The 25,056-nt window shown below is 43.9% G+C and overlaps 2 protein-coding genes across 7 annotated transcripts in view; one reads left to right on the top strand and one right to left on the bottom strand.

Moving 5' to 3' along the window:
• The window catches only part of itgb4 (integrin, beta 4), a 32,429-nt gene extending 9,133 nt beyond the window's left edge, over positions 1–23,296 (top strand). For 4 of the 6 annotated variants that reach the window (XR_004796700.1, XR_004796701.1, XR_004796698.1 and 1 more), the window contains 40 exons: positions 511–612; positions 737–941; positions 1,032–1,128; positions 1,248–1,419; positions 2,628–2,891; positions 2,990–3,079; positions 3,165–3,287; positions 4,472–4,639; positions 4,750–4,826; positions 4,966–5,171; positions 5,619–5,722; positions 5,814–5,909; positions 6,138–6,270; positions 6,363–6,488; positions 7,152–7,270; positions 7,361–7,394; positions 7,495–7,689; positions 7,824–7,927; positions 8,020–8,078; positions 8,202–8,225; positions 8,314–8,462; positions 8,620–8,799; positions 8,981–9,129; positions 9,302–9,509; positions 9,619–9,936; positions 10,091–10,263; positions 10,380–10,560; positions 11,423–11,560; positions 11,650–11,832; positions 11,925–12,053; positions 13,986–14,150; positions 14,237–14,383; positions 14,795–14,926; positions 16,046–16,195; positions 16,291–16,479; positions 16,575–16,730; positions 16,832–16,996; positions 17,126–17,245; positions 17,336–17,936; positions 23,267–23,296. Coding sequence is in view for 1 of the 6 variants with exons in the window: in XM_035660888.1 (XP_035516781.1) it covers positions 511–612; positions 737–941; positions 1,032–1,128; positions 1,248–1,419; positions 2,628–2,891; positions 2,990–3,079; positions 3,165–3,287; positions 4,472–4,639; positions 4,750–4,826; positions 4,966–5,171; positions 5,619–5,722; positions 5,814–5,909; positions 6,138–6,270; positions 6,363–6,488; positions 7,152–7,270; positions 7,361–7,394; positions 7,495–7,689; positions 7,824–7,927; positions 8,020–8,078; positions 8,202–8,225; positions 8,314–8,462; positions 8,620–8,799; positions 8,981–9,129; positions 9,302–9,509; positions 9,619–9,936; positions 10,091–10,263; positions 10,380–10,560; positions 11,423–11,560; positions 11,650–11,832; positions 11,925–12,053; positions 13,986–14,150; positions 14,237–14,383; positions 14,795–14,926; positions 16,046–16,195; positions 16,291–16,479; positions 16,575–16,730; positions 16,832–16,996; positions 17,126–17,245; positions 17,336–17,466 (5,661 nt within the window). In the remaining 5 variants the exon portion in view is untranslated. Of the gene's footprint in view, positions 1–510; positions 613–736; positions 942–1,031; positions 1,129–1,247; positions 1,420–2,627; positions 2,892–2,989; positions 3,080–3,164; positions 3,288–4,471; positions 4,640–4,749; positions 4,827–4,965; positions 5,172–5,618; positions 5,723–5,813; positions 5,910–6,137; positions 6,271–6,362; positions 6,489–7,151; positions 7,271–7,360; positions 7,395–7,494; positions 7,690–7,823; positions 7,928–8,019; positions 8,079–8,201; positions 8,226–8,313; positions 8,463–8,619; positions 8,800–8,980; positions 9,130–9,301; positions 9,510–9,618; positions 9,937–10,090; positions 10,264–10,379; positions 10,561–11,422; positions 11,561–11,649; positions 11,833–11,924; positions 12,054–13,985; positions 14,151–14,236; positions 14,384–14,794; positions 14,927–16,045; positions 16,196–16,290; positions 16,480–16,574; positions 16,731–16,831; positions 16,997–17,125; positions 17,246–17,335; positions 17,952–23,266 lie in introns of those variants that run through there. The other 2 variants (XR_004796699.1, XM_035660888.1) reach the window with 2 other exon arrangements.
• zgc:194990 (uncharacterized protein LOC568410 homolog) lies at positions 19,558–24,739 on the bottom strand. The gene is made up of 10 exons (XM_035660958.1): positions 24,624–24,739; positions 23,031–23,124; positions 22,809–22,907; positions 22,616–22,723; positions 22,183–22,341; positions 21,804–21,944; positions 21,554–21,605; positions 21,252–21,278; positions 20,205–20,231; positions 19,558–20,117 (listed from the first exon to the last, which is right to left on the bottom strand). The coding sequence occupies exons 2-10, from the start codon at positions 23,091–23,093 to the stop codon at positions 19,558–19,560; spliced, it is 1,236 nt and encodes a 411-aa protein (XP_035516851.1). The 5' UTR covers positions 23,094–23,124; positions 24,624–24,739.
• Positions 24,740–25,056: the final 317 nt, after the last annotated feature.

Here is a 25,056-nt window from a genome sequence, read left to right on the forward strand (position 1 = left end):
ATTCTTGTAAAAAAGATATATATATATATATATATATATATATATATATATATACATATATATAATAAAGTAGTTACTAAGGCAAATTCCAATTTTTAATTTGACAAAAAAAATCTTAACTCAAGGTCAACCTAATAGCTTTTTTGGGTACTTACAGCTGCATGTTATGGTCTTCATCAGAGGATGGAATCTGCTCAGGGATTGTGGAGATGCCTCAGTTGTCATAAAGTAACCAGTATGAAAGTATGACATTTCAGTAATGTAATAATAGTAATTTGACAAAAAACAAAAATCTTATCTAAAGGTTGACTCGCAATCTTTATTTAGAGCTTTCAACTTTAACTCCTGGTCTTCATCAACAGATGGAGTTTGCTACTATTTGCAGGGTGAAGAATTAATCTTCAGGCTGAATTTATACTTGACATGAAACAAAACTGATTGTAATATGAAGACTATGTAAGTTAATGCTGAGAAATAAAAACTAACTAATCAAACTTCCTGTTTGCTCAGACCTTTAACGGCCCTCGGTGTGACCTGGACAGCAATATACGGCTACACGGCTGCAATGCTGCTGCTGTAATCACAGCTAAGAGCAGTATGAAGATAGAAGAAGTAAGTCTTAATCACCCTCATTTGTCTTCCAGTCATTCTACCATTCTTTGGTCTTAAATGTATGTTCTTGTTTAAATTTCAAAAGAATGCAATCTAAACCTAACCTCTATTTTTTCCTGCTCAGGAGCAAAAAATCAACATGAGGCTTCAGCAGTCTCAAGTGTCTCCACAAAAGATGAGCGTGCAGCTTCTTCCAGGAGAGGAGAGGCTGGTGAATGTAGAGGTGTTTACTCCGACCAGAGGCCCTCTGGACCTTTATATTCTTATGGACTTCTCCAACTCCATGGCTGACGATTTGGACAACTTGAAGAGGATGGGCAAAGAGCTGGGTGAGCATTTGTGTACCGGCAGTGTGTCGCGATGACTGTCGAATAAGTTGACGACGTTAATACTGATGATGTTGAATGTATTTCCTGCAGCTGTATTGGTGGAGAAGCTGTCAAATGACTTCACCATTGGGTTTGGAAAGTTTGTGGACAAAGTGATTGAACCCCAGACTGACATGAGACCCTCCAAGTAAGAGAGAAAATGACATGAACACATTGCAGAAGCACATACGTTAAGTAGTGTAATCTAGTGTACAGGCCATAACCTTTCTCTCTTGTCTTTTGTCTGTCCTCCTTCCACCTTCTCAGACTCGCACAGCCGTGGCCCAACAGCGACCCTCCGTTCTCTTTCCAAAATGTTATCAAGCTGACAACAAACTTGGATTTCTTCAACAGTGAGCTCCAGAAAGAGAGAATATCTGGCAACCTGGACGCTCCTGAAGGAGGTTTTGATGCCATATTGCAGGCTGCAGTTTGTGGGGTTAGTAAGAATACTAAATACAAAACAGATGTTGCCCAGGCTAAAACTTACCTCTTAATACTCTGTAAGACCATATAACTTTTGAAAGAAAAGATAAACCAGGTTTTCTGTTAAACTTGTTAAAAATAAAACACACCTTTGCTCAATTTGGTACACTTTGGTTTTGCTGCTACAGCCTTACTGATGTGGTAAAGCATGGTGATTGATGTTTAGGTACATAATGCTGTGTAATTGACATTAGTGATTCAGTTCACTGACTTTATGACTCTTCTTTCCTCATGCTACTGTTACTACTGTTTTAGCATGTCACAGATAAATATTTCAGAAGTAAAAGGGAGCAGAGGAAGTTTCTTGCTTGTGATCCTCTTAATGTCACTCTTATAATGTTATCTAATAATGATGTCTTTAAAGTGGCTATAATCAATATTTTTATAATAATAATGGATCAAATTAGTGTGTGTGATGAACCTACAGCAAATTATCATCAAACCCTCCAGTTTCCCTCAGCTCTACAGAGCTTTTTTACCATCTTTCAGCTCATTGTTGTTGGTTTGTTACACAGAACCATTTGGGAAGTTGTTGGGAACTGGTTGGAAAAAGGCAGGCACTTTCACGAAATACTTTGCATGAACCATCTGTCTATCATGTTGTATCACAGGTGAATTGTTATTTTTGAGCGAACAGTCACTTCTCACACATGATATCACACACACCCAGCATTAAACCATCCCTAACTCATGCTGTAGCTGCCAGTAGTTCCTCATAGGACACTGATCGGTCTAAACCGCTGTGGTTCGGACACAAGCGGACATAGCGAGTCCAGCTGCCTCGTAAGGTTAGTTCAGCTGCAGCAGAAAGCTGTTTTAATCTAAAAAGCTCTAAAAACCCACTAACTTTCTAGTACCAAATGACAGATAAGGTTAGTGACAGGTGGACACAAATATGCCTCCATATCAATAATGTTGTTCTGTATCTGCTGTCTGTGTAGGAAACAGTTCCTGTTCAACTTAAAATGTGATAATGTATCTATGTAATGTGGCCAAGTAATTAGTTATGGCAGTTTTAAGAATATGACGGATGAAAGGAAATTCAATATGTCAGTGGCTTGTGCTCTGCAAAATATGCACCTTTTTATTTCTTTTATCTGCGGTTATTCTCTACTAACTACTGTATCTTCTGCTCCCATTTGATTGTTATTCTTATTCTAGGATAGGATTGGTTGGCGCGATAACAGCACACATCTCCTGGTTTTCTCCACTGAGTCAGCGTTTCACTACGAGGCTGATGGTGCTAACGTGCTGTCAGGAATCCTGCCTCGCAACGACGAGCAATGCCACCTGGACGCAGCTGGCAAATACACAGAGGATATAAACCAGGATTACCCTTCGATACCCACACTGGTCCGCCTGCTGGGCAAACACAACATCATACCCATCTTTGCTGTCACCAACCACTCCTACACGTACTACAAGGTTGGTGGGCTTTAGTTATTCAGCTTTCAGTTGAAGTTATGCTCCTAAAACATGTCATGCATTCATTTTTTTTGTATTGTGTGTGCTTCTCTCTGTAGAAACTCCAAGAATATTTCCCCATTGCTGAGGTTGGTCTGCTGCAAGAAGACTCATCCAATATCCTGGAAGTCATGGGGACTGCCTTTGAGGTAAAACGTCACCTCCTCTGACAGTTGTCAAGTGGAAGAATGACGATGCTGCAGAAAATGCTGATGTTCTCATGTGTCCTTTCAGAATATCCGTTCTAAGATGAGCATCCGTTCAGAGGAGAAACCCAAGGCTTTTGAGACACAGTTCTTGTCCACCAGTGGAAGCATTGCGCAATACGGGAATTTTGATTTCAAACCTGGAGCAATAGTAAGAAGAAAAACAAGATGAAAAGAACTGACTTAACACACAACATACACTCATTTTGGATTTAGGAGACCGCATGTTGTTTTTATAAGCTGATAGATTGATATTTCGTGCTTACAACTAATATATTCATTATGTTTTTATTTATTATTTATTTTCTTAAATGTATTTTCCATTTAGATTTTTACAATTACAAATAGTCTACACTTCACTACCTATTTTTGATAATGCATGAATATACATTTAAAGGTTGTATATATGCGTCTGGATGCTGCAGTAGAGTACCAGCATCTCAGACCAAAACAACGGGTGCTTCGGCCGACACCATCAACAAAACTAGTAATTGTACCTAGCAGATAATCGTAAAACTCACTTCAAACTAGACAGAAACAAAATAAAACTCAATCTTTTAAACAATTACCAACACGGCTAGGTTGAAATAAACCCATAAGTCACTGAGTTCGATGAGAAAATAGTCTTGAAATGGGCTGGCTGAGTTGGAAACAAAGGGACTCACATTCACTACCAATGCATGTGCATCCAGACCGACTTTGCATTACCTTACATTAATGTTTTAAATCTCACACGTATAACTTTTAAAGGGTAAAACAATAGATAAATGAAAAAAGTAAAAAGGTTAGAAAAACATCACATCACAGCACAGTTTCTATTTTCCTCTTCATCTTCTTATTCACCTACAAGTTTTACACAACAGATATTCAAGGATTTTACTTACAGTATTTACATACACATATTTAAAGCAGACTGTAATAAATTACATGGGGAAAAAAACGACCAAAAACTTAAATCGAGCATCTTAAGTACCTCCTGCTATTGCAAGCAGATACATAGATTTTCATTTGACCCTTTTCTAACTTCTTTTGTAAAATAGGGTCGGGTTTGGAGGAATGAAATGAGTCATCAGTCTATCACCAAAATTGTAATTGTCACGATGGCTTTACATTATTGCTATCAAATGAATAATCTGTTTACACAAATTGTTGACCGAATAAAATAATGAATAACTAAAATCAGTTTTTGTAGTTGTACAGGCTATTTAACTGTAGTCAAGAAGTCTAAAATGTTCCTAACTTGTTGGTCTAACCATCTCTGCTAAGAGTCTTTCTGCTTAGTATGCATACAAATGTTCTTCACAGTGTGTGTGTGTGTGTGTGTGTGTCCTTCAGGGCAAGTTCCAGATGAGGCTCAAAGCCCTGAGAACAAGCGATGAGACGCCTGTCTGTCAAATGAATCCGGATGAAAAAGCAGGCATAATGAGAGTCAAACCTACAACCTTTAATGCTGCTGTCAGTGTTAATGCTACGGTTTTGTGTCCAGTCTGCGACTGTGAGAAGGTAGGCACACAGATTAACACACTAAAGCAAAGAACAGGTCGAGATGAAGTCACTTACTCATACTTCTTTATGGCAGATTAACCCCAGTTTGTCTTTTATGTGTCCTCCAGACATCCATCCCTAAAGCAGCCAGATGCAACGGCAACGGAGACCTGGTGTGCGGCAAGTGTCAGTGCAGTGATGGCTGGTGAGACTTTAATTATTCATTCTTACAAAGAATGTATAATTAAAATCCTTTTACCTTTGTTCTTGCACCTCTGCCAAGTGATGAACTGTTTCACAAAAGTCTTTGTCTTCTCTTGGTTGTCTCTATGTGTCTCCTTCAGGCTGGGTGCATTCTGTAACTGCTCAGCAAGTGTTTCAGCTCAGGCCAAAGACCAGTGTATAGGTCCTGGCTCGAAAGAGCCTTGTTCAGGTCGCGGAGAATGCCTGGCGTGTGGAACCTGTGTGTGCCACCAGGAACAGTTTGAAGGAGCCTACTGTCAGTATGACAAGACCCAGTGTCAAAGATATGGTGGCTTTCTCTGCAACGGTACGACGGTTTGTGATTGTTGAATTAGCAATCAAAGGTTGTACGTATGTGTATAATGTCACCATCACCCCTATTGTGCCATAATGCTATTGTGCTATTTATATACATACAAAACCCTGTATTTATCAATCTAGCAAATAGCATATTATGATGTCTATCATGCGTTCCATTATTATAGTAGTCTAATCAAAAGTTGTTTTGGCACTATGAAATGCTATTTACCTAAATTTACAGTAAAGGAGCTTTTGGTGACACATTATGGTAATTTGATCATCAGTATCAATTAATCAATCTGTGTCAAGTTCAAGGAATGTTCAGATAAAGCTTTTGTCTGTATTTTATTCGTCATTTCTGCTTAATTACCTTGCCACCACTGTTTACACACACACACAAAGCACATACCGCAGTGATAAAACAGTTCACTCTCATACTTTTTTCTCCTATCAGACCGTGGCTCTTGCATTATGGGTCAGTGTGCTTGTACCGAGGGCTGGGAGGGCAAGGCCTGTGAGTGTCCCAAGAGCAACCAGACCTGTCTGGACAACAAGGGCGTGAGTAGAGGCGACAATGTTTGTTGTTGTAGATGAGGTTATGTCACCTTGCATGTCAGTTGGTGCCTGACTGTGTCTTTGTCTGGACCAGGGTGTCTGCAACGGGCGCGGTAAATGTGTGTGCGGCCGCTGTGAGTGTTCACACTCTGCTGTCGAGATGACTGCAACCTGTGAGCCAAATTTCCAGGTGTGTGGATGTAATGTATAAATATGTGTATTTACAGTATGTCACAGGGTGTGCATTGGAATCAATTTCAACTTCCAACACAATTTCTAGTTTTTGCTTTTTCATTTACACTCAATGCCTCATATCATACCTGATATGCTTTTAGCTTTATAATATTAGTTAGTGTTTCTGTGCAGTCCTGCCTGACCTTTGTGTGTGTGTGCGTGTGTGTGTTTGTGTCCTGTCTAGGCCCAGTTGGGCGTGTGTGAAGCTACAAGGGGCTGTGTCCAGTGTCAGGCATGGAAGACCGGAGAGAAGAAAGATGAAGAGGAGTGTAAAAAGTGCCCCTTCAAAATTGTCATGGTGGATGAACTCAAAGAATGTAAGGACATATAAGAGGATTCGAAGGGCTGTGATTTGCTTTTCATTGAAAAACACTCAATAACAGTTCAATGTGCGTGTATGTGTTTTCAGCGAAGAAAGTGCTTGATTCGTGCAGTTTCCGTGATGAGGATGACGACTGTACGTACCACTACACTGTCGAAAACCCCACAGATCCAACAGTTAAAGACTTGGAGGTTCAAGTGCTCAAAAAGAAAGGTGAGTTGCAGGTTGCATATGTATCATACAAACTCTTTGCTTTCATTTCAGCAACTGATGTGTCATTTCTTAAAACACTGTCTTGTTGCAGTGCAGTAAAAGAAAATATCTCTGCAGTTCATTAATGATATAACAGGAGCATGCACATCAATAGATTTGTAAACAGGTACCAGGTTCTTAGAGGGAAGCTTCACCCACATTTAAAAAAGAAATTGAGTTCATATTTAAAACAGGGCTAAAATAAGTTGTTTGACCCCTATTGATCTCCCTATCTTTGTGCATTATGTACCCTGTTGTCTCCACATTACCATTAATGTCCAAGTCCAGTGCACATAGTAAGGCAAGTCAGTTTTATTTATATAATATCACAAATCACACATTTTCCTCAGGGGGCTTTACAACCTTTAGACCCTTTATTGTGGGAGCTCATCTATAAAACAGGACCACATCATAAATGTTAATAAGATTACCAAAAAGCTATAGATGCATAGAACCTGGGGCCTTTTGGGGTCCTTTGGGGTCCCACTTTGCACAGTTGGCTATCCAACCTAGATTTGAAGGAAAAGTGTTATGTGGATAAGTCACCTTTTTTAATGTAATTTTTTTGAAGTGTGTGAGCGCTACAAACTAAATTCTTTTGTTGTGTTTCTAACAAACCTTCAGATTGTCCTGCTGCTAGCCTCCTGTGGTTGCTCCCACTCCTCTTGTTCCTCTTGTTACTGCTGGCACTTCTGCTGCTCTGCTGCTGGAAATACTGTGCCTGCTGTAAAACCTGCTGCCAGGTATAAACACTCATATTTACACCTGTAAATTATCAATATTTATATTCAATTATCAGTGGAAGTAATGTCTTTTGTGTTCTCTTGACACAGAGCTGTCTTGCCCTGCTGCCCTGCTGCAGGAGAGGTAAGTTTGTTACAATACACATGACAGTATTCTTTGAATCCTTCATCCTCCCACCTGGGACCATGTTGAGTATGAGTCACCTTATGTATATTCTCTCCAGGTCGCATGGTTGGCTTCAAGGAAGATGAGTATTTGCTCCGCCAGTCTCTGCTCACCTCAGACCATCTAGACACACCGATGGTTAGGACCGGCCCACCCAAAGGAACCGATGTGGTTCGCTGGAAGGTCACTGATAACGTACATCGAGGACCAAACCACCCCCAGGCTCTGATAAAGCCCAACCCTAAAGAGATCAGTGAGTGATCTTATGTTCGAGCAGCAACAAGCTGACCTACTGCATTAAGGGGAAAGGCAGATGTTGGATTTAAAGATAAGTTAAAATAGTTAAAACCTCTGCTTCATCTTTGTGGTTCTTCTTTTCCCCTGTAGTCCAGTTCCCAATCTCCCTCCGGCTAAACAAGTTGTTCTCTGAGAACCTGTCTCGCCCCGAATCCAGAGACGCTGAACAGCTCCGCAAGGAAGTGTCTGATAATGTGAGTGTTTTTTTGTTTGTTGGTGGTCACATCACATCTAGTGTATAAATGATGACTGTATCGCTGAGTCCTGTATTTGTTCTTTTATTCAGCTAAATGAGGTGTACAAGCAGATTCCTGGTGCCCAGAAGGTGCAGAAGACCTCATTCAGGTAGGAAACAAATGTTAAACTGCATGTCTAGTTGCATACAGTATGTATGTTTTTGTAATGAAGACAAAAATAGAAATGAAATGTCTGTTCTCTCACTCATTAATACTTTTTTGTTTTTTGCAGAATGCAGAGAAATGCTGGAAAAAGGTACAATACAATACAAGAGTTTATTGTCTTTTGAAGTAAGCAAAGCATAATGCATGTCTAACTTCTCTGCCTCTCCTGTGCACTTCAGGCAGGACTACGCCATCATGGACACAGTATTGCCTGCTCCACGCGGCAACTACCCTGATATTGTCAAACTCACTGAGAAAAATGTCCAGTCTGGAAACTTAAATGACCTCAAAGTGGTGCCCGGCTACTACACTGTGGCCACAGACAAAGGTGTGTGTTAACTATTTGTGTGTGTGGCTGAAAAGAACATGTTCATGTACAGTTTGTAGCAAAGTTAAACTAATCATTTTCTGACCTCTGCTGAGCAGCTTATATCTCTATCAGTCTTGCCATAAATCTTGTGGTTTCAACCGCTCTTCCTCTGCAGAGGCTGCTGGAGCCATAGAGTTCCAAGAAGGTGTGGAGTCAGTAGACGTTCACGTGCCGCTCTTCGTCAAGGATGAAGACGATGACAAGAAACAGCTACTGGTGGAGGCCATGGATGTGCCACTGGGCATCGCTGAGATTGGAAAACGTTTGGTCAACATCACTATCATCAAAGAGCATGGTGAGCAATCTTAGATTTCATAGATTTGCACTTGAAAATACAATTTTAGCTTTGTATGTAAACCTTTTCAATAAAAAGAAAATAATGGGATCAACTCATCAGAGCTGTGACCTGAACTAATGGGAAAGGGAAGTGTTCACTCTGGATTACTCTAATGGATTCTCCCCTTCATCTTCCCCAGCCACCAGTGTCTTCTCGTTCCTCCAGCCTTTCTACACCTACAGCCGGCAGGACGGGGTGGCCAACATCCCAATCAGCAGAGAGATCATAGAAGATGGACGCACACAGGTCACCTACCGCACACGGGACCTCACAGCCAAGGATAAGAAGGTGAGCTGATGGCTGTGTACTGCCCTACAATTGTTGATATATTTATTCCTACCATAACTGAAATGGCTTTGGCATTTCCCAGTGAAAAGGGCTGAGTTTGAAATGAGGAGTAGCTGAGATACAGGATGGAAGCAGGGCTGTATTCCTAACTTGTTCTTTCTATGTATATTAGGACTACGTGACTGTGGAAGGGGACCTGACATATGGTCCTGGTGAAACTCAGAAAACAGTGCCTGTTCGTCTGCTGGAACTGGGCGAGAAAGACGGCCTCCTGGAAGACAAACAGGTCAAGCAGTTTGTCATGGATCTCAGTAACCCACGGCAGGGTGCCAAGCTGGGACGCTACCCAAGAACTACGGTCACCATCGCAGACCAACCAGGTGAAAGGGAACACGAAGTTTTTAAATCAGTGTGTCATACCCTTTCTCCCAGTCAAAGCACTGATTGCTAAGGTTTCTTCTCTTCCTTTCATTACCTTATTTTATCTAGAACCCAGTGTGATGATGTTTAAAAAGGGCGCCCAGAATTTCACCACATCTGATCCAACCTACACCATCCCTGTGGTCCGCACACGCAACCAGGACAGCCCCGCCACAGTGAAATGGCGCACCAAGAAGGCCCAGCGCTTTGAGCTTTCCGGCCCACTAAAGTTTGCTCCTGGAGAGACGGAGAAGAACATAGTGATCGACCCGAGGGCCCACCCTGGTCCAATCCAGCCAGAGACCATCCAGTTGGAGCTGTTTGAGCCAAGTAGCAACGCTTCTATTGGAGAGAGGAAGACCACCATTGTCAATGTCACTGAAGGAGGTAAGAGAAGAACATGGAACTAACAATACCACACAATAGCATATGTAGAGTTTCTGGAGTTGTGACATTACAGATTTTATATGATGAGAGAAGCGATGTAACAGAGGTACTGTATCTGGTAAACGTCTGTTTTATACTCTTCCACTTCCTGCAGCTCCCAGATCTCCAGAGGTTGCCCAAATGCAACAGAAGGGCTACATAAACCAGAAAGCCACCTCCCCTGGTGGTCACCTTATCGCCCCAGATAACCCTAAGGCCAAAGCAACTGGACCCAGAAGCATCCGCCTCAACTGGGACCCACCGCCTGGTAACCCCATGGGGTACAAGGTACATCAAATCTACATGTTGAGAAGATTCACCTTGAGTTTATAACCATCATTTACGACAGACACGGTATTTCTCAAATGCATGCTATGTATCTTTTGTTACCTTGTGTGTTTTAGGTAAAGTACTGGATCTATGGTGACCCAGAGAAAGATGCACAGGTCTTAGATGTGAAGACTCCTCAAGCTGAGCTGACCAACCTGTACCCCTATTGTGACTATGAGATGCGAGTGTGCGGCTACAATGCATTGGGAGATGGCTACAATACAGACGTTGTTACCTGTCAAACACTGGAGGATGGTAATTACTGAGAATTACGGCTGGAGATAGCAGCAGATATAACTGGTTAAAAAGTTATTCTCTGGTAAAGAGAATTCAGGTGCTTTTTGTTTGTTTTTGGTGTAATATAATCTTATAATATTGGGTTGCACCAACTATTCTTAAATACATCCCTAAGTTTGAATGTAAAGTTCTTTCTAAGGTTTTAACAGTGAGCAGGTTTCAGATGAGCGATTTACTGAACCAGATTGCACCATTAAAACTAAAACTATATCTTAGCTAAGGTAGGAAACACTTTGGCAATATCTAAATCTGTTGCTAGAAAACATGTGTAGTGTGTAGACTATGTAGACATGAAGTCATTGTAGCATCAGTAGCAGCAAAACTTCCAGAAGTTCAAATAAAATGCCAATCCTTTGTAACATACTTTGTAACACACATGGAGAACTATGTGTTTCAGAATCAGTCGTATTCATACAGTTTAGAATGAGTGGATAATGCTAAGCTAGTTGTGTTATTCAGCGATTTAGTAATTAGATATTTTATGCTATTTTTGTGAAATGTAAATGAAATTAATATTAAACAGTATTTCATCAGGTGCTAGGTTAAATTTGTCAACCGTATTCTATATTACCTCTTTAACTCCTCACTCTAAACTGGTAGGTCATATATTAGCAAGCTAACGTTACTTTTGTTGACTTAGTTAGCTACGCAACAGTTACTGTGTGTCAGTATTTAGTAGCAACTCATTTATACATATTAAACAAGTTTGTGCGGTGCAACCAGTTTAAAATTAGTGACGTGTAAGTCTTAACTTACTACACACTTTCGTTATAACTAGGTCAAGTTTGAATTAACGCTTCCTGTTCTCTGTTTTTTCCAGTGCCTGGTGAACCTGGACGTCTGGCCTTCAATGTCATCAGTCCAACTGTCACTCAGGTCAGCTGGGGAGAGCCTGCAGAGACAAATGGCAACATTACAGCTTATGAAGTCATCTACACACCCATCGACGATGAACAGAGTAAGAGACTTACTCCAACCTAAGAAAGGAAATACTGTACAAATATTTGCAATATATAATTTTCATTATTTTCATCGCTATTCTCACAGAGCCAGCGGGCACCGCTAAGAAAGTAAAGATTGACAACCCCAAGAAGCGAATGCTGTTGATCGAGAACCTGCAGAACGCCCAGACCTACCAGTACAAGGTCCGTGCCAAGAACAGCGTGGGCTGGGGTCCCTTCAGAGATGCTACCATCAACCTGGCATCACAGCCTGCCAGACCTATGTCCAGTAAGTCAGGGGCAAACACACCTCTAGAACACTTCCAGTTCATCTGTATTTCCCTGAAAAGAGATTTATTCCCCTTCTCTTTCTGTCCCAAGTTCCCATCATTCCAGATATCCCTATTGTGGATGCAGAGGCTGGAGATGAGTACGACAGCTACCTGATGTACAGCAATGAGGTGTTGAAGTCCCCCACGGGCTCCAAGACACCCAGTGTCTCTGGTGATGGTGGGTACCCCGAGCCAAAACCACAAGCTACTTACAACAGCTGACAGTGTAAACTCATTGTGCTAATGCTCTATTCTGATACATTTTTGGCTCCTGAAAGATGCATGTGACTGCCAGACTATGTGAGCTATCGCTGCAGTATGGATCCAATTATTCACTGTCAGTGCTCCCAGACATTTTGCTTTGTTCTTGTAGCCACAGTGTTTAACCCAAGTGTTTTTGCAATGTGTGCTGTGGTGTCAGTGCCTGGTTAGGAGAGGAAATGGACAACACTGTGAAATGTTGGTTAGATCTGGGCTGTAGGAAATCGCCCAACTTGTGAGACTCCCTCCAAAAACAGCATGAGAAGGCCTCTTCTCCTTTTCTCTGGCTCTTTCTCAGTTATTCTGTGATATTATTCACATATGTTTTGCAATGGGGACATTAAGGAAGAGCTGTAAGAGTTTTGAAGCTCAACGATGGCATCATTCTCATGGCTCTCCCTTTTTTTTATCATTTCCATCTGACGGGCAAATTCTCCTGCAGGAAACGCCCCAGCACGGCAGCAGAAAAAATCTGCTTCCAATGCATCCCCAGATCTCTGCAATCGAAGTTCTTTACGATCACAAACCGCAAGGACTTCCCTCCCTAAATCTGCTGTCACTCTCCTGCTTTCCGCAGCCGTTTTGGTGCTCCTAGTCAGTTTTTTTTGGAAGTTAATGCTGATGTTGCTCCTCACCTTCAAGACAATTTGGACTATCTATATATATATATATATATATATATATACATATATATAATCCCATTTATGTGCTTGGTAGCTTTTTTATAAAGTAATGTAAAAGCAACCATTCGTACTTCTTCGCTACAAATCTATCCATGGCCTGCTTGCTTCTCCCTTATGACCTCGAATACAAGGCTGGAAATATGTCAAGTTGGTGGGGTCCAACCTGGATCTCCGTAAGGTGTCGTGGAAAAAGCACGTGGACATCATCCCCAGTCGGCTCAGCACAGACACAGAGACGAGCTCAGATGAGGCCCCCAACCGCAGCTACGCCAAAACACCCCTGCCAGGTGAAGACCACTCCATCAGACCCACAGATAGACAGACAGGCAGCTAGCATGCCAGCTGTTATGCACGTCCTGTCAGGTGCCCGGCAAGGCAACCACCGTTTCTCTCTGCCTCCGTGATTTGATCCTGTCAGAAATATCAACATTTGTCTAATCATTCAATTTCGGGGCTTCAGTTCTTGTCCCCTTGCCCCTCGTTGGCACCTATCCCATCTATCCTCCCGCCACCTGCCCAGAGAGGAGCACTGGCATCAACTGCCCCACCTCCAGTTGATGATCGGGGGCAGGCTTTTCCAGGTGCCTGTCTCTGTCTGGAGGTAGTGGAGGAGGCTTGTCGGGTGTGTGTGTGAACTGTGCGGCTGTATGGAAATAATGGCTTCTTCATTAAATACAGTCTCATTTCTGCAGGGCCGTTTCAGTGATGACACCTTTCCTTGCAGCTGTTAATTGTTTTTCTTGCAGCTGTGTTTGTTTTTATTTACAGATGTGCCTTTTTAGATGCACAAGCATCTTATGAAACTGGTTTGTAAAAAAATAGCAGCAACAGTTTAAATCAAGACATGTCGAGGTCAACACCTACAGGCAAAGAAAGTTAAGCTTACTTTTAATTTAATCACCTGCACGCAGCAAAGCTATTACTTTCTTTGCCTGTAGATGGCGCACACCTGCCATTCTAAACTGTTTCTGTAACCTGTAAGTGGCCCAAGTAGGATCGAGCTCCAGATCTGACACTGCTGGTGCTTCCTCTATAGATTGGTTACGCCTGGTTTCGGGTGCTTGGCATCAATGGCACTGTGTTGTCCGAAATGCTTGAATGCTAACTGCTAAGCTCCCTGTGTCCTGTGTGTTGACAATTCTGGCTCCTATTGTGGTGTTTCACAGATTACATGATGAATGGGAAGTGGGACCAGAACTTCCTTTTCCCGGGGGGATCAGCAACTCGCAACCTGTCAGCATCGTCCTCTCCTATGTCCACTCTGAGCTCAAACTACAGAGGGGCAGGCGGATCCTTCACAGAAACAACCACCACCTACATGTCCGGACCAGGTAAAATGGACACCAGAGAAATTCAGAGCAAGCGTCAAGATATAATTTGTCTTTACAGTATTCTTCATCTTTCGCTCCTCTTGTAGGGAGCTCTCGTAGACAGGACATGATCGGAGGAGGAGTGCAGACATCAGAAGTCATCATGAGGAAGCGCTCAGAGAGAGGTTACACAGATGAAAACATCCGGGACTCTATCGTCATGGGAGATGTGTCAAGCAAGTTCCCAGATCTAGGTAGGCTTAGTGGTTTGAATTTATTCCAAAGTAAATGTAGAAAATACAGCTCTGTCTTTCTGGTCAAAGAAAGATTTTACTTTGGAGTTGCAATATTTGAGATGCCTCGGCAGGTAAACTGTGCAGGCGCATGACGCCGACGGCTTGGACATCTGTTAGCAGGGTTGGGGCTGTTGGCTGCACTGACTTTGCAGGAGCTATGCTGACTATCGCTGTTTCTCCCTCCCTCCCTCCCTCCATCCCTCCCCTTGTCTCAACTTTGCTTTGTTTTGTTCTACCTCTCTCTACCTGCCCACCTCCCTCCTGCTACTTCCATCGTTTCCTGTACCTCTCTTCATTACCATCCCTCCGTCCTCCTCCTTTGCCCCCCCCCCCCCCCCNNNCCCCCCCCCCCGCTCAACGCGCCATCAGGGTTCGGCTACAGTGGGATGCAGAGCAGCTCTCAGAGCCAGTTCAGCTACAGCCTGTCTCAGGGTTCCAGGGCCAGGACCCAGTCTTCAGACGTCAATGAAGCCCTATATAACCTGGACAGGGTGCTCCAGGGTAAGTGTGCAGCATACGAGCATGAAGGCAGTGGATGTGTTTGCTGGGTGTGACGCGTGATGCTCTTGTCTTCAGTCATCTTGATTCCTGCCTCTGTGTTTGTCTCATACCTTGTCTCCCTCTCTGATCTCCTCTTTACAGATCTCACCTGCTGTTTTGTGTTTTAGCCACCACAAATCATGTATACTTCACAGTACATTATTCAGACCATGCCATGTGTTCAGCTGGCTTTCTGCTTTTTAGATAGCCATTCATGTTCATTCATTGTGTATGCTACGTTATGTTAACTTCACATGATTATTCAGTGGTGGCAGGGATGAAAACCTCTTGTCATTGTACCAGACATTCAAGAGTAGTCCAATGAATAGCAAAGCATTCACAGGCCATGTTGGTTTCAGACACAGCCTCTGTTAATCTGGTGATTTCTTATAGTTGCACTTTGGTTCAGTCTCACAGCTCTTATCAACCTTACCTCAATCAGAAAAGCTGTGATAAAATCACTGTGCGCTACCTGCTCAGCACCAAATAGGTGACAAAGTTGGCACCTAGCTGGTGAATGTAGTGGAGGGGTTAACAGCAAAGGGTCCATATATTTTTCTCAGGAGTTGGCAGAAAACAGAGCCAAAAGACATTAACTTTACATCACGTTCACCAGGTGGCCAGAAACACACGTCCAAATGAATATTGCTCTTTCTCTGCTGGACGTGTACGGAGGCAGCTGTTTGATAACCTGATCGCTATGCTATGATGTCTCTACAACAGCCTCACTATAAACCAGTGATCACGTAACTGACCAGTGAGGAATAACCACACTGAAACAAGTTTATGTCTCTGCAAGTTGAATTTCATACTAAATCAATGGAAATGAATAGAAGGGTAACAATGAAAAATTTGAGAAGATAATATATCCATATCTAATATATATAAACTATGAATTAATATCTCCATCAATATAATATAAATAATATGAACACAGGAAAATGCTCCACAATTCAAAGTATTGTATCCAGGTTAAATCTATAGTTCTCTGTCTGTTTCACCCTTTATGCTAGAGATAGACCACATATTCATTCATGTCCAACAGTATTGTGACCCTCGTGTGTCTGTATCACCCATCAGATGCACGGCTTTCCCCCGGTGTTCCGGACACCCCCAGCAGACTGGTGTTTTCTGCTCTGGGTCCCACTGCCCTCAAAGTCAGCTGGCAGGAGCCCCACTGTGAGAAAGACATCCTGGGCTACTGCGTCCTCTACCAGCTGCTCAATGGAGGTAAAGAAACCCTGCGTGGAACTTCACTGTAATCTTTTTTCACTAATTGTTGAGTATTTATTGCCGATGCTAACAATCTGTGTGCTCTCCCGTAGGGGACATGAAGCGTATTAATGTGACAAACCCAGCGGAGAACTCAGTGATCATCCAGGACCTGCTGCCCAACCATTCCTACCTGTTCAAGGTGAAGGCTCAGAGCCAGGAGGGCTGGGGTCCAGAGAGAGAGGGAGTCATCACCATCGAGTCCGCTGTGGACCCCAAGAGTCCCCTCAGCCCCATGCCAGGTACGGATTCTGTTCATTGTGGTCACAGACACAATGACTTTGTTTTGGTTCAGCCACCAGAGGTGCAATGTCTCTCTTCTCTTCTTTCCCTGCAGGCTCGCCATTTACTCTGAGCACTCCCAGTGCCCCCGGGCCCCTGGTCTTCACTGCCCTGAGTCCTGACTCCCTGCAGCTCAGCTGGGAGAAACCTCGTAAACCCAACGGAGACATCCTGGGCTATGTAGTCACCTGCGAACAGCTGCATGGTGGAGGTAAGGCTTTCAGGAAAGATAGAAAATGTTTCTAGGTTCCCATAAGCCTGTTAGTCTTGAGTGAAAGTATTGTCTGACCTCTGTTTCTTTGTTTCCTCCAGGAGACGTGCGTTCCTTCCAGGTGAACGGCGACAGTGCTGAGACAAGTCTTACCGTCCCGAACCTGACTGAGAACGTTCCCTACAAGTTCAAAGTTCAGGCTCGAACCACACAGGGCTTCGGCCCCGAGAGGGAGGGCATCATCACCATCGAGTCTCAGGACGGAAGTAAGACGAATCCTACTGACAAAGCTTTTGATATGAATGAAACTCAAAACTCCCAACAGCGGCTGTTTTAAAAAAAGTGACAATTAGTCCATTGACATCTGTATTTCTCTCCTTCCTCGCCCCCTGTAGGCGCTTTGTCTCAGTACAACAGCCAATCATTGTCAAGGAGGGAGGTTTTCCACATGCCGACAGAGGTCAGCACACGGACCAACGTCTCCCACACGATGCTCAACGACCCCTACTTCTCAGGTACGAATTCAGCTTCAGTCTTACTTTTGTGTCCTGAAAACACAGATCAAATGTCTTCACTCGTTAACACCAACTGCTCTCCTCTAACAGACGGGATGATGATGACATCACAGCACACAGAGAGCAGCGGCATGGTGACCCGTCAAATTACCAAGGAGGTGGTTCAGCGGAGCGTCATGGGAGGAACCACCGTCACAAAGAAGATGTTTTATGAATCTTAAGAATTAACACCCAGAGGTCCAACATGACGAGGAATCGTATCTGAGCTCCTCTTTTAAAAAGCGTCGGCTCCACAGTGCACACACACGATCAGTGCATGTTTTTATACGTGTGTGTGGGTGTGAGATTCTACAACCAAACACGGTCTTATGTAATAAATAGATGGAGAGGAGGCCGCTCTGTCCTGCCTGTTACAAACTGTGGCCACTTTCCTCCACAGATGAGGTTCATTTTAACATTTACATTCATTTTCACTGTTGCTACTGATGCATTCCACTCCAGTTCCTTCCCACTAAGCAGATCATTGAGTGTTAGACTCCACTCCCTCTGTCGGTGCAGATCTGGTAAGACACACTGGGGCTTTAAATCGGGCCAGCACGGGCCAGTAATCTGACCGCAGTTCAGTAATCCAAAGTGACCTTTTCCCCTTGTCTCCTGTCCTCCACCTGACTGTAAGAGACAGTGTGTGTGTGTGGTTGTGTGTTGGGAGGTGGCTCTTTGACGTTCAAGTTTAATCATACCAAATTTCCATTCTCTTTGTGTTTGAGATGTTTTGAGGAGAGGCAGACTTGAAATGGCTGTGGATGTTTTATATGGTTCATCATTTTCACAAGTGGTCTTATCCTGAGTGATCAAGAATATACAAGTGGTGTATTTGTTAATAGATTTGTATTATATTAAAGTGTGATAAAGTATTTTCAAAGCATATTTAATACTTTTAAAGATTTTTACTTAAGCAAACTGACATTAAATTTAATGCCAAATATAAAAGTATTTCCATAAAAACTCGTGTTGCTCATTTATAAGGGCATTTCCTACTGACAAGCAAAGGGGGCGTGATTTTACAATGCAGACAAATGATCAAAACTCTATGATACGTAACATGTTTTTGCGTTTGATGTTTTTACTCAAAAATGTGGTATACACTGCTTCAAGTTGATACTTTCCATACGTTTCCTTACTCTGCAAGGCCTTTGTATTGTGCATTTTCAGTAAATTGATATTGGAACGTTGAGGTCTTAATATTTGAGAGAAATGGTGTGTAAAGACAGAACGATTGTATTTGCTTCAATGCAAGTCCTACTGTATTTTGGCTGGTTTTGTTGCTTTTGTAAAACATTTTGCGAGAATATTTTTATCAGAAAAACCGGATGTGGATAAGTGGACGACCTTTTCACCAAAAACACTCAGTTAAGAATACATGTACTTATTGATTATTTGATGTATGCTTACTTTGTTTCTTTTTTTGGTATGTCAATTCTGTTGCACTTAATAAAGATATGAAATAAATTTGTATTGCATTTGATTTTTTTTCTCTAGATCTGTATGTGTGACCACTGAAGACAAGATGGAGCATTTACAGTTAATTTATTGATGTTTGGGGGGAAAAAGCATAGATATCTTAATATTGCACACATGAACAAAAACACAGCTGCAGAAACAAGCTCATGCCTGACGAATGTTTGCAGGAAGCTTGAGACAAGAAGCAAGCAGAGTGAGAATTACCTCTTCACATGCGTCAAACCCAGTCTGTAATTATCTGCCTGTGCTGTTGGCGAGCTCCCATCAGCTGCACTCTGAGCATCTAGTCGCACATCCATTCACACACAGTGCCGTTCATGCTTGTTCTTGTTTTTTCATCTCTAATAAAAAAAAGTTATCAAAAAATACATTTCCATAGCGCCGCTGTGGCATGAACACCTTGCAACTTTTTAGGTTTTAACTAAAATGTGTGGCTCTTTGTGGGCTTTGTTGGACTTCTAAACCGTCTCAAACCTTACTGGACCGTGTGCAAAAACATTTCCATCCAGCTAAAAACAAGGCTGCTTTTTGAGGTTTGGACCAGCCTTAAAATATTCATCTTTACAATAGAAATAGACAAACACTGTACGTCTCCATGAAGGCAGAGTAACACAAAGTATAATGCAGAATGATGGTTGTTCAAGACCTCACGAGGCAACCCGCAGAGAGAGTCAGACTTTTTCAAACCAGAAACAACACACGAGACTCAAATTCACAACCAGAGTAAAAGCACGGACTCTGTGGGTTGCTGGGGATCGGGACTGAGGAGTGACAGATGTGTGTTAAGCAGTTCAGGTCCAGAGGCAGGGCCCGGGGCAGAGGCACTGCTGTCTGACATCTGCAGGCCTTATCGCCAGGTCTTTGACCACCTCCACGGTCCCAAACACGGGGAACAGTTCCTCTGTGAACGTCTCGCTGTAGGTGTACAGGTGGGAGCGCTTCTCCACGTCGTAGAAGGACAGCTGGCCCTGCTCATAGTCCAGGTACACCCCGACTTTCCTGGGCACCAAGCTCGGTGACAGCGGGGTGGCGGGCACCGTGAGGGCTTTCAGATCTGCCCCCCTCTCCAGGCGGAGGGTCAGGTAGCCCGTATCTGTGTTGAGCGTGCGGAAGCCCTGCCTCACCGCCGACGCCTTGGCCACGCCGAGCCGCCAGTCCCGCTCACCCACCTCCACCTCCCAGTAGTGGCGTCCGCTGGCGTAGCCCTCCTGGCCCGCGGCACACCACCAGCCGTCGAAGCGCCGCTGGCACCGCGGGACCTCCCGGCGCTCCAGGCCGCAGCGCATGCGCTTTTCATCGCTGGAGATTAGCAGGCCTGGGTGGGCTGAGTCCGAGTCCAGAGTCACTTCCTCTGTGGAGGAGAGCAGGAAGATCACACACTGTGAAGATCTGATAACAGGCTAACGAGGAACAGAGGTGATCTGATTAGTGTTCATACCTGCAGCGTCGCAAATCCAGTTCCACACTGGAAAGAAGAAGAAGAGGCTCTTTAAAGCTGCTACATTCAATATTTTTTATATCATCAGTAGATCAAGTGACTGTGTGGAATGTGAAAGGAGTCTGGTTTTAAAACACTACCTGCTCAGCAGCTACACAACTAGCTGGGGAAGCAGCTAAAGAGACAGATATTCTCTCTAGTTGGTGGAGAGAGGGAATATTGGACTATAGTCTTCATCATCAACACAATCAAATGGCTCCAAAGGAATGCTAATGTTGCTCTCTGTCTGCGTAAACAGGTAACTTTCTAATGTGCTGAGCTTGTGTTCACAGCTTGTTTCTGTTGGCAAAAAACCTCAGTGAGCGCAGGTTTAAACAACTAAAACCTGAAATCATTTGGTAACCAACAGAAAATTCTAAGTTGTTTCTCAAACACTAATATAAAACATGAAGTGATTTCAACTTCTCAGATGTAATAAGATTTGCTGCTTTTGTCAGTTGTATTTGCTATGACTGATCTGCATATATAAAAACATAAAGATGTACGTGTTTGAATGGGAATATATCTGGATTTTGGACTGTTGGTCAGACAAATAAGCAATTTGAAAACGTTTTTCACTGGGTTCTGACATTTTACAGACTCAAGTATTGATCGATTAATATCATGATTAATAGAAATAAATAAGTGATAGCAAGGATGGACAATAAACTACATTTATCACATTATGGATCTCCTAGTCCTGACACACTAAGTTTACTATTTCAGATTCACACATCATTAAATTGTAAATAGTTACAATAACTAATGTTTAAGCCAAGCAGCTCTGTCCCTTAAGTCCAGAAGAATGAACTAGTGAGCCAACACAAGTAAGAATTGTGCATTGGTGTATTTATGACAGGATATTATTATGTTGATCGATCAAAGATAAAAGTGACCACATATTGTGACATACAGTACACTGTAGATCACCCAGGCTCAGTGGGCAGATGAATCAATAATGACAATAACTGTGATTTCATTTGAGGGTAAGTCAGGACTTCCACTCACCACTGTGGGGGATGTAGCGGACAGCGTCTGAAAGGAGAGAGTGAGTGCTGTGATTACAACGGAGACAATCAACAGTTCCATTCATGTCCAAACCCTTCCACATGCTGCTTTCCCCACCTGCTATCCTTTAATCACACATCCAACCTGATTAATGGAAGTGACTCATCAAGTTTCACTCCATGCAGTCCACAGTGCCACTGTATGCCCACATGCTCCTACAATCAATAGCAACTGACACATTACGGGTGGCTGCTCGGCTTCTTCAATGCTCATTAACTTCTTTAGAATTTGATTTTCCTCACCAATCTTTTGACTCCTCTGCTTTCTCACCAGCCATTGCTTTGTGACGTCCTCCTAAACACACACACACACAGACAGACACAGACAGTGCAGATTAGCCTGACCATACACCCAGTGCTCCACACTGTTTACACGATTCATGAAATGAATTAGCATGCTGCTTCTCCAATCACTGATGAAACAGTTGTGCTTTGGTCCTGGACCCAGACGAATACTCAACACCATCTAATCAGGCACAATGTTGTGACAGACCTTGAGGGGGCTGTCTGCATTCAGCACGGCCAGCAGGACGAGCTCCATGGCGGGGAGCAGGTTGGGGAGACGCCCCCTCTTCCACTGGAACTCCAGGTCGTCCAGCATCATGAGCACGGGCTCGCCAGGCCAGACGGTGGGCTGGAAAGAAGGAGACAATGAGCGTGAGGCGCTGTCACTCACTGGAGTGTTCCACGTGCAGTCATGGCCCCCAGCACACTCTGGAGTATGATGGGAGGATTGTCAAGGGCAGGGTTTAGCCTAATCATCTTTATCAGACGCGAGGAGGAACTGGGTCAGGACACTTTAATCACCGAGCAGCCGCCAGGAGAAAACGCTGGCACACGTGCTCCTCCAGCGTCCACCATGCTACAGTCACCTGAGGTCTGCTTTTGATCTCCCGTGTCCAGTCCAGGATGACTCTTTTGTAGGGGCCCATGTCGCACTCGCCGCCTGCCTCCAGCATGCACAGGAGGTGTCCCTTCCAGTCTCTCTTCTCTGGTTTCTCGCACTGGTGGTCGGACAGGATGATCCTCGGCTGAACAACAAACACGTTCAAATGAATTGCCAACTGTTTTGGTGATCGGTTCAAAGGCTTTACGGTGCAAACATGTTAAAACCGTGCAAATGTGTAATATGTTAAACTGAACATTTTTGGGTTCTGGGCTGTTGACGAGACACATTTTCTATACTAAAAAGCAGATGACTCAGCACTGAAAATAATGATAAGTTGCAGCATTTAAGCAAAAGCACAACATCCAGAGAGAAGGTTATTGGTTACATAAACATCCCTAACGGTAGATCGCACGTACCTGCACTCTCCTCTCCAACACAGCGGCCCATTCCACAATGAAATCCCGACACACGCCGGCCGGCCAGACATCCTCACTGGTCCAGATGTGGCCGAGGATGTTTGACCTCTGGGGTGACGATATAAACGGTATGTATGATGCAGATGCCTGCGTGCAGTTTGTGACAGAGAAGGAGTGGAGGAGGAGAGCTTACCTGGCATATTCTGTTGAGTTCTCGGGCCAGTTCCATAATAAATAACTGACTCTCCAACAGCGGCTCCTTCTTCTCAAGTTTAACTCGCTTGCGAGACTCCTGGGGCGAAAACAGGAGGTCAAAAGGGGGAAATAATATGACGTGATGTAGATTTTAGAGCAAGGTTTACAAGTTGAGCATCTGCAGCAAATATTGTGCTATCAGAGGAGAACAGAGTCGTACCTTGAGCCGGATTTTGAGCTTCTTGGCCGGCTCGATGAGGAACTGCAGGCAGTCCTTCATCATGCTGGCAGCTGGAGAGAGTGAGGCAGATGCCCTGTGGTACGAGAATAAAAAGCTTTAGTACACTGGCACTCACTCTCTGAAGAGCTGCTGAAGTGCAGCTGACTGGGCTCCCGTCGCCCACACACTAATCGATGAGAGAGCAGAAATGGGTAATTTATGAGAGGTGGCGAAAGGTGTGTGTGTGTGTGTGTGTGTGGAGAGCGAGAGAGAGAAAAGCACTGCAGAACTTTCATCACATCCCTGCACTGCGAGTCCACAGAGAGCTCATTATGAGGCACTCTGAGCTGTCATTAGGTGAGGAGGAGGAGGAGGAGGAGGAGGGATAAGAGGACCCTCACGCAAAGCTAGAAAAGTGAGCAGGCGGAGAGAGAAACAGCGTGGAAACAGGCAGAAAATATTGCACAGTAACAGGGTTTCCTGACGCGCGTGGGTCGATGCCTCTTCATCATGGCCTTGAAAATTGGAAATGCATTCCCAAGGAGATCTGAGACAGCAGCGCAGAGGCTTTTTTAAAACACTGCGGAGGCTGCGGGTGATCGTTGGACCAGTTTGCTGTTGATTCAGCAGTCCGCCCCTGCACGCCACTTTGATGCGCCGAGGGGATTTGCTGTTCTTTCTGTGATGTAGGGGTGGCAGCTGAGCCAGAGGATGCTGGGACACGGTGTTTGAGGACTTTGGCAAAGAAAAATACATCCAACTGAGGGGCAAACAGTCAGGGCTGAAAGTTTTCCTTTTAAGCGAATGCTTTTCTAAAACACAACTCCACCATGACGTGAAACAAACTGGAAACGGTGGTGAACATGGTCACATGGTTGAATAAGCCAGAAAGAGTCGTGTGTCAGTACAAATGGTCCACGTTCACTTTGGCACGTGCTGGGGAGGATATACAGTTGTGTCACTGAGCCTGTTAACTCATTAAGTAGATACAGTATTGCTCAATTTGAAATACAGTTCAGAGTCAATACAGGAGGGAGACACACTATCAGCACGACTGTGGACAGAAGTACTCACTCCTGGCTAGGTGGAGGGTTTATTTTTGGCCGTGAAGGCAGAGGGTGTAGGTGGCAGAGGAGCTGTGTGTGTGGTGGAGAAGAGCTGGAAGATTAGAGGAAATCCAGGATTATCACCGGTGCCATTGCTGCAAAAACACAGGTAGTGACTTTCTATATTGGGACTGACGGACCAACCTCTGCCTGGCAGCACCAAAACACACACAAACACACTGTAATACACCGCGCACAACGACACGCACATAACGGGAAATAGACTAATACTAACTGAAAGAACAATTATACATCTCTGCACACTTTGGAGGTTTTTCTCCATTGTCTGCCGTCGTCAAAATGCATCATTTTCAGATTTGAATGCTTCGAATAAAGATGAACAAATAAACTGCCCTTGTGCGCGCGAGGTTGTGTTTTCCAAATCGCAGACAAATCATTTTTATTTAATCACGCCCTTGGGAGCGGCAGCTCGCGCGATTTTCTCTATTAAAATTGACGCTTTGTGGGGAAAAAATGAAAGTCTGACCTTGTTATGGGAGAATGTTCCTCTCCGCGGGTAACTTTGCGCTGCTCCTCTGTGATGTTTTCGGCCAACTCGGACTCATTTATCACTCCGCCGCCGCCATCCCTCACAGATGAACCGCTTCATCCTCTACAACTGCGGCACGAGAGGCAGAGCGCGCGCTCTAATCTGCGCCCGCCTCCACGAGCTGCAGTGTGAGAGAGGAGCCGCTCGAGGTCGCCATTCTTCACTGAGACTGAGGAGGAGACCCTCTTCTTCCTCAGGTGGTCTCGCGCTCTTCTTATACGACCGAGTATTAGGGCCATACTAAGAAAACAAATTACGAGAATAAAGTCATAATAATACGAAAAAAAGTTTCAATTTAATGAGAAAAAAGCTTCGATAGAGTCATCAAGATCTGACGTGACCAGCTCAACCAAACAGCAGCCTCAGCCTG

This window comes from Morone saxatilis, unplaced genomic scaffold (genome assembly GCF_004916995.1).
Source record: "Morone saxatilis isolate NCDOM2014 unplaced genomic scaffold, NCSU_SB_2.0 Contig1, whole genome shotgun sequence".
Taxonomy (NCBI): Eukaryota; Metazoa; Chordata; class Actinopteri; family Moronidae; genus Morone; species Morone saxatilis.